This window comes from Saimiri boliviensis, chromosome 2 (assembly GCF_048565385.1).
Source record: "Saimiri boliviensis isolate mSaiBol1 chromosome 2, mSaiBol1.pri, whole genome shotgun sequence".
Lineage (NCBI taxonomy): Eukaryota > Metazoa > Chordata > Mammalia > Primates > Cebidae > Saimiri > Saimiri boliviensis.
Genome location: NC_133450.1, coordinates 5,096,040 through 5,110,419, shown reverse-complemented (window position 1 = coordinate 5,110,419; position 14,380 = coordinate 5,096,040). Strand labels below are relative to the sequence as shown.

General features: G+C 39.4%; 1 protein-coding gene across 3 annotated transcripts in view; it reads right to left on the bottom strand.

Annotated features, from left to right (window-relative positions):
- NPTN (neuroplastin) overlaps positions 1-13,673 on the bottom strand; it is a 73,552-nt gene extending 59,879 nt beyond the window's left edge. The window contains exon 1 of one of the 3 annotated variants that reach the window (XM_010332013.3): positions 13,405-13,673. In XM_010332013.3, coding sequence (XP_010330315.1) covers positions 13,405-13,495 — 91 coding nt within the window. In that variant the 5' untranslated portion in view covers positions 13,496-13,673. The remainder of the gene's footprint in view (positions 1-13,404) is intronic. The other 2 variants (XM_003944148.4, XM_010332016.3) reach the window with 2 other exon arrangements.
- Positions 13,674-14,380: the final 707 nt, after the last annotated feature.

Below are 14,380 nucleotides of genomic sequence, written 5' to 3'. Positions count from 1 at the left end.
ATACAAAAAACTAGCTGGGCGTGGTGGCGCGTGCCTGTAATCCCAGCTACTCAGGAGGCTGAGGCAGGAGAATTGTCTGAGCCCAGGAGGCGGAGGTTGTGGTGAGCCGAGACCGCGCCATTGCACTCCAGCCTGGGTAACAAAGAGAGAAACTCCGTCTCAAAAAAAAAAAAAAAAAAAAAAAAAGAGACTAATACCCTTTATATTAAAGATTTCAAATTTTATCCTCATTTTACTATAGAACACATAGCTAGCTTTAAAACAACAGATTAAAAAGTAACCAAAGTCACTGAATGGATATTAGGGCAGAGAGAAAAGTTCACTAAGCACATGTATCTTGTGTCAGGTACTATATTGGGCACTGTGTATGCAGCTTCATTCTAACCGCCATCCTGTGAGGTGTGCATTACGTCTAATAAGCAGATGAGGAAACAGAGGCTAAGAGAGATTAAGAGATTTGCCAAAAATCAGGGTTTCAACCTAATCTTTCAGGCCCCAAAATTCATAATACAATCCTTTGGTGAAGAGGACACAGCGTGGAGGCTCACTGACAACTTTCTTTCATCTGCACAGTGTTTTTAAACTTAACTTTCACTGTTTTCAAAGCATCTATTCTCTAGTTTAGGAAATGGTACTTCCTTAGCTCTTGTGGTGAAAGAATTTGCAAACCCTGCTTTAATGCATGTTAACAAAAAGAATAATGGCAAGTCAACAGTTGCTCTCCTTGACTTTCTATTCCTAGAAGGGATGTGGTTTTGCCACTGATAGTCCTGGGGACTGAGTACTATAATCCTAAATCACAGGATACTAACAAGTACAGGAACAAAATAAAGATATTCTCAATGGGGGCTGCCCTGCCTTTTATAGGGCATTCTGGAAATTTGTCTATATTTGGTTGACACAATGACTGACGTGGCACTACTAGCCTTTAATGGGCAGGCACCAAGGATTCTCAACATCCCACAAAAGAAAAGTCTTGCACAGTTAAGAATTTGTTCCTCTTCCTACACCACTTTCAAATGACAATCAAGATGAAAAACTTGTTCTGAGCCCAGAACCCAACTCTGTTTTAAATATAACACAAAGTAGTCTTGCATGATTTCGATCATCACTCAATTTTCCAGGAATGCAATTACCGCATAAAGTGAGAATAGACTGTTCTTTGCTTCATTTGGAACTCTACCAAGAGCTGTTCACCTTTTCGGAAAATCACATTATCAGCAGCAACACTGCCTATAGTATTTGTTTCACCATTATAGCACAACTGTATCAGTCTGAATTTGCAGCTTGGTTTTTCTAATACAAACAATGGGCTACTTCAGTGTCTTTCTGTGTAGTCATGCCTGAGCACTTATGGACTAAACATTTTATTATTGTAAGTTATTTTCCCTTATTTTCTCCTTTATATTACACTTAGGACATCAGATTGTTTTTCCTTTAATAACATGTAGGTAGGTCAAAACATATATGAATTTTATTTCAGGATAGTAAAGGGGAGTTATAAAAATTTGCTATAAAAAGTAAACACAAGATAGACATTTGATTTCACTTTCAGTCACCTATCCGGGCAAGGAAAGGAGAGAATGGGGATGAAAGCTAACAGAGCTCCCTGTGACTAAATTTAACTTGAGGTGAGAGCAGTGAGTACACTACAAAGATTATAGAAATTCAATATAAACCTTCCCTAGTAGAGAGGAATAATTAATTCCATGAAAAGATTGGTCTATTAACAACGATTTAAAATGCACATTTTAATGATATAGTCATCATTTGTCAAAAGAGCCAACCTTGAAATAATCTGGCCCTTCTCATTAGTACTTTATTTTTCCTCTTGACTTTCTTATGAACTACCAGAGCTGCTGTTAACCTATTAAGGATAAATACTATAAATACCATGCCCTATACCTCAAAGCTAAACAAGCATGCCATTTAAAAATACAGCAGTTTATTAAGCACTTTACCATACATTATCATTTAATCCCGTAAAAACACTAGGGGTGAAGTATTATGCTAATTTTTAAAACAGAAACCAGAGTACTAAAATGCAAAGAGACAGTATCTCAGGGCTACTGCCAAATCCAGTGTTCTTCTATTCAACTTCATTGCCCAACAAGATGACCTTTTTAGTATAGTTCTTATTCACATTTTATATTTACAATGGTAATTTCCCACTTTCATAAAAACTACAAGTTATTTTTAATATTTCTTAAAATTACCTTAAATATATTTCAAATAAATATGGGTAATTATAACTAGGGTTCTCTTTAAGGTTCCTTAATATCATTCTCCCTGGAACCTATTCCACTGTTCAATTTTTCTTATAGGTACCACTCCCTGCACTGGCCATACCAAAAGGACAAAAGGTAGAGCTCTTATAATGAATGACTGATAAACAGAGACGCACCATTACTAAAAATTCATCAAAGCATTATTTTCTTGGTACTGAAATTTAGCTACAAAGTAATCACATCCCTAGTCAGTCTGCATTGTTAACATCCACTTTTTGACTCTATAAATCAGGTGGTTACAATTCAGAAAGTGAAAATTATTTTGAACCCATTAGAAAGAAAAGGGTGTGGCCAATCACATCTTTGTTGATATAGACCTTTTTCTTTTTCCAAACCAAGAATACAAACACATTCCAAGCCCCCAGGCAAAAATATGGAAAAGGACAATCCTTAAACAAGGAGCCCCAGAAACATCCTTGTCTTATACCCTTTAGGCAATAATGCCCTAAATTTTTAAATATTTTAGGTAAGGAGACAAGAGGGAGAATTGTTTTTAAAAAGCCTGAGGCCGTCAGCTCACCTTCTTCCTGAAAATGGCTTTAAACTTCAGAGAATAAATGAAAAAAATTACTGTCAGATATAAGGTGGCTGAAGAAAACATACAGAAATGTGAGGTTATCAAAATAAAACAATGCTACTCTAACCTATATTTTCTCACACAAAATTTACAATGCAACATGATTTTGTCCATATTAAATCTACTTTAGAAAACACTTCTTTTAATACACAAAAACCTCACCAAATTACAAGACTGTCTTTTAAGTTCTAAATGGAAGACCAAAATAACAAAGAGATATTCTTCTAGGGTTGCCATATTTAGTAAATAAAAATTCTTCACTGTTTATCTGAAAATCAAATACAATTGGGTATCCTGTATTTTATCTGAGAACGCTACACTCTTCAAACTAATTAAAGCAAGCTCCCATCTCTACCAAGGTATTACAGCACCAGCTCGCACTTCTAAAGAACAAACTGTGGCTTCTATCACAGCAGAATTTTAACTAATGAAGTCTTAGCGGTTCAGATGAAAGTGTCCTTTTCCAGGTTCTTAATAGCACACATTTACCATATAATAGAAACAGCTTAATTTCTAATGGCCAAAGGTTACACTTTTACTAGGTTTCATCTAAAGTCTAATGGATCCTTTATTATTTAGGCTTCTTTGTATTAAATATATATTGGAAGAATTTCATAGTTTAGCTTTTTGATAACAAAAAGAAGTTGCTTTTGAAGGTTACAGTAGACGAAATTCTGTTGGAAATACCATAGGCAAGTCCTAAAAGCAACCTTAATGGATTCCAAAGTTAATCTACCATTTTTCTTGGATTCATGATCATTGAAGTTTAGAGCCAGAAATACTAATTTCTGATCTTTAAACACTGGCTGACAGGGGGCTGTGGCTCATGCCTGTAATCCCAGCACTTTGGGAGGCAGAGGCAGGAGGATCATTTTAGCCCAGGAGTTTGAGACCAGCCTGGGCAACATAGGGAGACCTCATCTCCACAAAAAACTTAAAAATTAGCCAAGCATGGTGGTACGCGCCTGTGGTCCCAGCTACTTGGAAAGCTGAGGCAAGAGGATCACCTGAGCCCGGGAAGGTTGGGGCTGCAGTGAGCTATGATCAATCGCACTACGGCCTATGCAACAGAGTAAAATCCTGTTTAAAAACAAACAATAGAAAAACACACTTTTGAAAAGCCCATTTCATTTCATATTCATTTCCATAAAGATTTTTCTCTCATTGAGCTCCTAAACAAGCAAAGTATTAAATATAACAGAAAGAGATCACTTCTGGTTTTGAGTGCCCTCTCAACCAGCTCTTTGTCCTACTTATAGTGGTTCTGACAATGAGCGCAAATAACTCTATTCTTCTGTTAGTTTCATTAAATCATCTTAATACTAAACCTACGCTTTTCTTCCCTGTGCTCTAGGCCACTGCTCTTTGATACAGCCCATCCATCTTTGGAGACTGCCTAATTCCCTTACTTCATTTACACTGCTACCTTGAAAGTATTAATAGATCCTCACATCCCCCTAGCGTTCCCTTTTCCTAAGTTTAGCTCTTTCAGCTTTTCTCCTAAATCTTAAGCTACCCTCAACACAGATTCTGTCTTTTCCAAAATATGATTAGAAAGTATTCTTATTTGGAGTTCAATCATAGTAAGAAAACAGTTAACACCGTTAGGTAGCACCATACTTTTGATACGTGATCACTTTGTGTTTTGTGTAAGGGTAATTCAATGACAGTTTACTGCAAGCTATTTGAAACCTCTTTATACTTGCTCTTTTCCAAGTAGCAGTTTCCTGGTTTGCATTAAGGCCATTTATTTCATCTCCCTTGATGCATGATTTGAGATTCAGCATTAATGAATATAATTTCAATGCTGGAGCTGCTGTGCTATTTTTTTCCATTTGTTCCACAATGGTTCCCGAACCTGCTAAACTCGTATAATCAAAAAACCCCAAGTTAAATTTAACACATTCCTTCAATCTATGAATTTAGAAGTATTTCACAGATAGTTGCCAACAAAGGAAGACATCTTGTTGCCTTTTTTTTTCCTCCAGGAAGCAGCGTCTAAAAACTAGGAAGTAATCCCCCTACTCTAGGATCTTAAACGTGAACGGCAGATGATGCTTCAGTGATGGTTCTGGCTCTCCTCTCTTGGCCAATATTTAAGTCAATCTGTACTCACCAGAAATGTGCCTCAGACTACAGCAGCTGAGTCAAGCATTCGGCTTAGAATAAATGTTAGTACTCCCGATGCTGTACTAAACTCGAAGGCTCAGGAATAAGAAACACAAGCTCTAATTTAAAAGAAAGGTCAACTAAATATGCTGGAAAAGTTGTCTTGATTATGATACTCAAATTACTGTGGCTTCCCCTTTTCTAAAGTTCTAATAGAAAAAAAAATCAATATATATAACAGCTAATGTATAAATAAAAAAATGCTACATTTTCTTTACTCATAATGACTAGTAACACTATGTGCTGATATTACTGATAAATGCCCAATGAAAATCCTTAACAAAAATCATTATTCCAGACTAATATGGTACATAAAAAATAAACAAAAACCCATATCTGAAAATGCTGTTTTTCAAACTGAGTTTCATGACCCATGAATGAATTGTGAATTCTATTCAGAAGGTCTCTATGGTTCTCTTAACTATCTCACACCGATTATAATAGGTAAAGTTTCACAAAATGTTAGATGTTTGTCTAATTTTGCTACAAATTTCTATTAGTCACAAGCTACTACTCTATCTGGGTCACAGACAAAAAAGTTTGAAAGCCTTTTTCTAAAGAGCTTATTTTTAAAGTAATTTCAACATGATTACATGGGAGACAAACATTCTATTTTACTAACATAAACTAACCGCTACTGACTGCATTTCAGGTCCTAGAAAAAAATTCTCCTTTGCAATGTAATTTTTAGGTTATTTTAAAATTAATAAGTAGCAAGGGTGTAGCTGAAACTAGATGATGAATACACAGGGGTTTATTACATTATTTGATCTATTTTTATTCATGTTTGAAATTCTAAAAATCAAAAAAAAAAAAAAAGGAAGGAAATGAACCTATCTAACAGATAACAAAAGTAATACAATGAATGTTTACAAATTGAGACCTTTAAACACAATGTTTCTAAGGAATAACAATCTAGGAACTTGCTTGGATTTAATTCAGGTAACACTTGGGGTTGCCTTCTTCGACAATAAAGGACAATTCCCAGGTCTTAAAAAATGCATAAGAGACAGCAGAAACTAACTCATATATCAAAAACAAACTTTTCCTCAAAAAACAACATACAAATACAAATAGTTAAGTGTGTTTCATTGTCTCTTCATTAGTCAACCACTTTCAACCAACAGAAGGATCACAAAATACCTATCTAACTGGCAGGAATGTTCACTTCTTTATTCACACTGGCAATTTTCCCAGCAAGTTTAATATGAGATCTCTGTATAACAGACACTGTTCTGCCTCCCTTGAAACAAGAAATGCAAGGGCTGTCTGAAGTAGATTTAGAGGCAGTTAGATTTCAAAACAGTGTATGCCTCCAAGTCAATTTTCATTATATCCAAAAGTAAGTTTCTAAAAACTTTTAAACAGAAAGTGCTATCATCTCTGAGCCTATTACCTACTGGAGACAATATCTAAGCTGTAAGGGCAAGAGAATTAGTAATTTTTAGAACTGAAAGGAAATTCAGACATTAACTAGTCCAATGGTTTCCAAATACTATCATCAGGTAGAAAAGAATCTCAAGGCCAGGCACGGTGGCTCACGCCTATAATCCCAGAACTCTGGGAGGCCGAGGCGGGTGGATCACGAGGTCAAGAGATAGAGACCATCCTGGTCAACGTGGTGAAACCCGTCTCTACTAAAAATACAAAAAATTAGCTGGGCATGGTGGTGCGTGCCTGTAAATCCCAGCTACTCAGGAGACTGAGGCAGGAGAATTGCCTGAACCCAGGAGGCAGAGGTTGCAGTGAGCCGAGATCGTGCCATTGCACTTCAGCCTGGGTAACAAGAGTGAAACTCCGTCTCAAAAGAAAAGAATCTCAAAGGCATAACCATTTATATATGCAAATACACTCTTGTTTGTTTTCCTGTATCTTCCTGCACATGAAATACTATGCCTTATTACTATTCCATCAGGAAAGGATGCGACATTTTATCAAGTATTTTATATTTAATCACGTGTAGTATGTATCTATTTAGATATGATTAAAACTGTTGGTACAATTTGGGACTTAAATGTTTTCTAATTATAGAAACTTACATAATATATACAACCCCAATACTTTCAGAGTGATTTCATACCATCTCATTTATATTTCATTGCCTAGAATTTGAAGTAATACCTGGGTGTATCAATGACTTTTAAAAAGGCAGGAGAAGCATATCCAAATTGACATATTTCAGCCGGGAACAGCAGCTCACACCTGTAATCCCAGCACTTTGGGAGGGCAAGGTGGGTGGATCACCTAAGGTCAGGAGTTCGAGACCAGCCTGGCCAACAGGGCAAAACCCCAACTCATACTAACAATATAAAAATTAGCCAGGTGTGGTGGTGGACGCCTGTAATCCCAGCTACTCAGGAGGCTGAGGCAGGGAGAATTGTTTGAACCAGGGAAAGCTGCAGTGAGCCGAGATCACACCACTGCACTCCAGCCTGGGCAACAGAGCGAGACTCCGTTTCAAAAACAAAACAAAAAAAACACAAATTTAAACATTTCTGGAAAATATCATAAAGCATATCATAAAGCTCCAGTAGTTAAGATTATTTGGTAAAAAAGGCTAGTTTTAAAACATTCCATAACTGTTTCAGAAATGCAAGAGAATATCAATTGGTACTTTTTAGTACAAGAAACTCAATACAAGATGTTTCCATCAAGCTGACCACATTCTGTATTAATGCACGGATAACACTCAGTTTATTTATTTGAAAAACAAGAAACAAAACAAAAAACCAGGTATCTGAGGAATATTAAATGTCTCCCCTAACTTACTCTGTGCAAGTAAATTTACATATGTAGAAATTATTTAAATATTTAGAAAACTCCATTTCTATACAGACAGACAAATTAAAAGTTCTGATCAATCAGGTAAAAATAACCTCAAATTAATAAAGCTTGATTGATAAATGTTTGCCTTTGTATATATACAAAGGCAAACAAAAGTTAAGTCTACTTTCAGTTTCAGACAATAAATTGAAATTAAATACAAATTTTGACTCTCCTTCCTAAACTAAATAGATCCTTAAAAAGCAATACATTTTACTTGTGTATTCACTCTTTTAAATTTAGACATCAATATCACTAGAATGTTTTTACACAAGATCACTTTTAAATTCAGTACGAAGTTTCTCGTTACGTATACAAGCCTAAAATATGTAACCATTTATAACCAATTAGTTTTACTGGAAGGGTTTCCTGTCTTCCCAAAGCTAATCCTTACCAACTAAAATTAGGAATTTTGAAAGAAAAAAAAAAAATCCATAAAAATCTCACAAACAAGCTTACAAAACGCATTATCTAAGGTGCTTAAAATTAAATTCCATATTATCAATGGCATTTAAAAAATCTCTGTAAAATGGTAATGTTTTGTTTAAAGAGGCACACTGAAAGTTAAGCCAATTGTTCACAGGAGGTGATTCTCCACCATTATTTAAACTTTGATGTATGAATTTACTTTAGAGGTCCCTGGTCTATTTATTCTTTCTGACAGATTCTATTTTTCCAGATGCTCCTCAAACGAAGGTTCATTCCTCATTCTTGCATCCTGCTTTTCTCCTCGTACTACTGCAGCCTTTCTTCTGTCTTTCCCTTTCTCTTACAACTTCATTCTCTACTTCTGATCCTGTCCAGATTGTGCTCTCACTGCAAACAATAAATTGAATAGAATACATCAGAACAATTTTCATAAAATTCACTTTTTCCAAAACTTATTTGCATTATTTTATTTAAACTTTTGTTGAACATTTCTTGTATGCAACACAGTCACTCACTGTTTTTCTACATATTTCATTTTAATAGATATTAGCACTTTATCTCCTTCCCAAATCGTAAAAAAAAAAAAACAAAAAAAAAAAACAAAAAAAAAAACAGATCCAGCAAAGTTTCAAGAGTTTACATACAAAGCATCTTACTTTTAAAAAGTACATCAGACTAATTAAATGAAAAACAATGTCCAAACTGACAGAGCACTTTTCTAATTAGATTTGGTCATCTTTCAAGGCCCAATTAAATCATTTTCTTAAACTTAAGTAATTATTTTTATTTAAACTTTATTTTAAAGTTAAGATAATATTTTTATTAATGTCTAAAGGTATATTCCACAAGAGAAAATGTTTCACATCAAATCTGTATTAATGAGAAAAAACAAAAGGATTCCCTCAAAATAGTCTAATTTCTCATAAGAATCTGTATTAACTCACGTGAAGTCAGACCTGTAATGAATTTCAATCTCACTTAAGGGTTTTTATTTCCTTCTGTTGTTTTAAATCTTGGTATATAACAGGTTAAGCTCTATTGCGTCTGGCAACACAAAAAACCATCTGTATCTCTTTCTAATTTGGATCCAGTAACCTTATAAAACAAACCCAGGGAATGGGTCCTAATGTAGTAACATGGCCTTTCCTCCCAGACCCAACCAATTTCTCATGCCTGGGTGCTCCATTATATCAGTAGTGACATTTTAGCCAGTAGCCCCAGAGACTGAAAGCCTGTGATCTCCTTAGGAAGGGCTTTATTTCAAGGTAAACTATTTCTTCTGGTCAAATCTTATTTGGATTATCTCAAAATTTATGGCTTGACATTTGGCATGTCATTTGTGCCACAGCTGCCATAGACAAGATTTGTCTTCTGCTGCTCCTTTCAGTTCACTCAAAGAGGAGACACACAATCAATTAGCAAATACACCTCTAAAAATGTTCTCAGGGAGATAAAATTGCCAAACCACTGAAGTAAACAGCCCTTGACAGAAAAGAAAAAGATCCATGAATCATCTAATGCAAATACTGGCATTATTACAAAGCACAATGTTTACAACTATCTAGCATCACCCAAGCAAAATGGTTTCTAAAATTTAGATCATTAAAAATAAGATTCATTAGATGCCTTATTTTCCTCCATTGAACAGTGTTAATTATGTGGTGTCATATTTTCCATATGAATACATTACATTTTTATACACCACTCCACATTCATTAATTCAGCTAACATCTCTAACACTCTCAATGTGTGCCAGGTACCACATTCTATTTCTCCTATTCACAACAATAACATTCTATGAGAAAGTGATACCTGGCCCATTTGAAAGCTCTGGTTCACTGAAAAAAAAAAAAAAGAAAGAAAGAAAGAAAAAAGCCATAAAGTCTCTCTAATGAAAATACGAACAAATGAAAAAAGAAACTCAAAGGGAAATATGAACTTCCTCACCAGAATGTGCAATGGCAAACACAGTGCAGCTGGTCACTTCTCGGAGAAAGTTACATAAGCAAAAGCACAAATCTCTATGTGGGGCCTTCAAATGGCCTATTTACCATGACAGCAGCATTAACAATCAAGTTTTCAATATATGAGGGGAAAAAATGAATAATGCTACTTTTCGAAGGATAATAGTAGGAGCTAACATGTACCGAGACTCACAATATGCCAGGCTGAAATCTAAGCGTCCATTAACTCATTTAATCCTCACATTATCCCTAGGGAATGGACATTATTGTAATCCCCATTTTACAGATGATGAAACTGAAGTTTGCATTACTCAAGGTCACTCAGCTATTGAAAGCTGGAACTCAAACCCAGGTCTGCCACTGTCCAAAGCCTGTACTCTTGATGATTACATTATACTGCTTTGTTTACACTCACTCAATTGTAGTATAAAGCTTTTGAATGTCTTATAAAGGTACTTTTTAGAACAAGTTCCTTCGTTAACTACCATTTTGATGGTACATACAGAAGTCAACAAATAAGGATTTTATTTGGAACTGGTCTTACAAGTTTAAATATTTGGATGAGCAACAAAATCTATCTGAACGAAAGCCCCAAATGCCCACACCAATGGGTCAGAAGCTGTTAAAAGAACTTGAGAGTCATATGGGCCAAATTCTTCATTTTAGGAATAATGAAACAAAGGCCTTTTGAAAACATTTATATTCAATCTAAACTACTACATTCCCAATTCAGAGACACTTGTTTCTTTTTTCTCCAATCATTTAAATAGAAAATCTAACATTTCAACATCACGCACAAACATGGTATCCCTTTCTGAAAGCACTGTAAGAAAACACAAACTCCATGACGTGAAGTCAGATAATTGCAGGGCTATTTATTACCAACTGAAAGCTTGAATATTATAGGACATACTATAGGAAGCTATAAAATGGCATCCTTAACTATATGAACTCAAACTCAAAAATAGCCATTTCTTTCTTGAATTAAATTTACATTCATTTGGGTCAACCAGCAGCTCAGCTTCATTTCATTGGTCATGTCATGTGACTGAATTCAAGCTCATTTCTAGGGAAAGGCCGTTCTATGCTGTATTTAGAACACGTATCACTGAGAGCAGACAGATGAGTCTTTATAGGCCTATCCAAAAACCTTGCTTTAGTTGCTAAGAAACTACAATTTTACCGTATTATAAATCATTGGAAAAAAGCTTATGCCAGCAGAGATTAAACATGTTAAGATCAAGAATCTCTCACCTATTGTGCAAAATGAAACTATGCTATTACCATAAACTGAATAGCTAAAATTAGCATTAGGCTTCTTTAAGTCATGTTGTTGACACAGTTGAAAAACTGATAAGGCAAATAAGACTAGCTCTACCCTCCCTTCCACCGTGGACTCAGGCTTGAAGGAAAACAGGAAAAATACCCAATACATTTAACATATTCAATGCTAGAGACAGAAAAAATGTTTCCTTACTGGCCCTTGCAGTGATATCCAAGGCCAGGAAGCATACATAAAATTTGGTACTACAAACACATATTTAACTGATGATACTGTCAATCCTTTATTCATATATTTGTGCTCTAACATTCAGCATCTTAAAGGCAGTTTCTCAAAAAACTCCATTGGCTCTACCACTGATTTTTAAAAATTATAAAATTGCAGCCTCTCTAACAAGAGTAATCTTAAATTATTCTAGCATAACAACAAACACTGAAAGATTAGCAAAAGAACATAATTTATAGTTCACTCTTCAGTACTGACTTCCCATAAATTCCTTCATAGAAAAAAAAAATTCTTTGACCTCTTAGTGGCTGTTTCCACAAGAGTGGAAACAGGTTCACATTCCTAGTCTCACTTCTTAAAGACCAATTCAGCAGCTGAATTGCAACACATGCCTTCAATCAGTTTAGGTCCCTAGGCCCATGATTCCCCACCATTTCTTCATCTTCTCAAAGGAGCTTCAATTCAAAACCCAGTAATTCTCTCGTTTCTACTGTACCACCTCCCAGGGGCCACTTCGTGTTTCTCAGAAGTAACGTCTCTTCTCTCCTGAAACTTTTACATCTCAAAAATCCACTTCCCCGTTTCCCTGTCGCCAGTCGCTGCCCTCAATCCCACCACTGCGGTTAGTCGCAGCTCTGTGTCCCTGTCTTCCCAGAGGCCCAGCCAGTATCATACAGCACTGGCCACATCCCAACTCCTCCCTTCCGTAATTTATCCTCCACGCTGCAAACCAACATTACACCCCCGACTTCCTGCATTTTACTCCCTTCCCTGATTTTGTGTCTTTCCCCCACCCCCATCTCTATACCCAGGCCTCCTTACTTCTCTAATAAATACTCCCAACCCTTTCCCTCCGTCCTCTGCTGATTTTCCTCTCCTTATTTAGAAACTCCTTTTTGCTCTCCCAACCACTACCCTAGAATGCCCAACACTCCACCCTCTTGAGCAAACCCAGCCCTCTTCCCCCGGCTCATTTAGACACACTGCTGCTTCTCTCTCCAGGTCCCCTACTGCAGTCAACCCACTCCCTTATCTTCCCACCCACCTTCCCTCTATCCCCAGATTCAAGGTTCCCTGATTCTTTACCCCCTCCTTTGGGCTCTAGTACTCAGCTCACCATCAGCGTTCCCCAGGACTCCCTCCCCCCCCCCATTCCTCCCTTATTTTTAAGGATGTCACCAGTCCTACGGGGCCTCGGGGGAATCCTGGACGACCCCAGCTCCCGGGGGACCTGACCGACTCCGCCATCCCTGTCGCCCGGGAACACACAACGCCCGTCCGGTGGCACCCTCCCTGAGAGCTGCGCCCCCTCCTCATCCGCCCCCGCTACTCCAGCTCCTCACGTCGGCTTCCTCCGTGTCCCCTCGCCGACCCGGCGCGCCGAGCCCCAGGACGTGGAGCCTCCGAGTCGGCAACACCTCGGGCTCACCCCGGACGCCCCCGCCGCTCCGACGGGCGCCTCCGGTCCTCACACCCGCGCCTCCTCAAACCCGCGGCCGGCACCTCCTCCTCTCGGACCCGCAGCCCCTCAGACGCCCACTCGGCCCCGTTCCCCGAGTTCCAGCGTCTCCTCGGGCCGGAGCCGGGCCCCCTCCGGCCCGGGCACCCCTCAGCCCCCGCCCGGCCCGCCCCCGGCGCCCCGCTTACCGTTCTGAGCGGCGCCTGGCCCTGGGAGGAGGGAGCCAGAGACCAGCAACAGCGAGAGGGCCAGGGCGCTGGGCAGCAACGAGCCCGACATCCTCCCTAGCGGAAGACCCAACAGCGAATGGGCCAGGGCCAGAGCCGGGGCTGGGGAAGGGAGGGGAGGGAGGGAGGGGGCGGGCGAGTGCGCGAGGGAGTGAGCGAGGGAGGCAGCCGCGGCTCGGCTCCGTCCTTCCCCGTCCTCCTCCTGCCGCCGCAGCGCCCAAACCTCGCGAGACCTTCGCTCCGGGTCGTGGGCGGCAGAAGAGCGACTGCCGCAAGGCTCGCGAGAAGAGGCGGGCCCGGCGGAGGCCCCCGCCCCGCAGACTGGGCGGCCCCGCCCCTGCAGAGGCTGATTGGCCTAGCGCGAGGAAGGTCACGTGCCGAGGGCGCCTCTGGCCACGTGACGGGGCAAGGCGGGACTCCGCCTCCTCTCTGGGCGGTGAGGCACCGACAAGCCCGGCTCAGTGGACTCGTCTGTGGCCCGGGTGCGCCCATCAGTAAGAGGACGCTCCGGGAACAGTACATTTCCTCCACCCATCCTGCCTTTCATTAGCGCTCTTGGCTGCAGAGCTTCATACATCGCGCCCTCCTTTCCTCCTTCCTCTCATTGTCCCCTGTCCTGACTTTGACCATAGACCTCTCTACTCGTAACGGGCCCCAGCCTCCCTCTCTCATCTGCCATTTTTCCCTTGCAGGAAAAGTGGTGCGGCCCCAGTGCCCCGTTACCTTGTGCTTTCCTGCCTGGACATCTGCTCCCTCTGCCTGAAATGCCCTTTTCCGCCTCTGCCTACTCCCCACTCCCGCCCCCCGTCTGGGCCTTATTTTAGCTTCATAGACTGTGAGGACCTGAAGTTCAGTTCGCCTGATTGCATGTTGATAGGCACAAGTCTACAAGGAAGTCGTCACGTGTGAACTTACATGATGACGCCTGAGAAGCGTC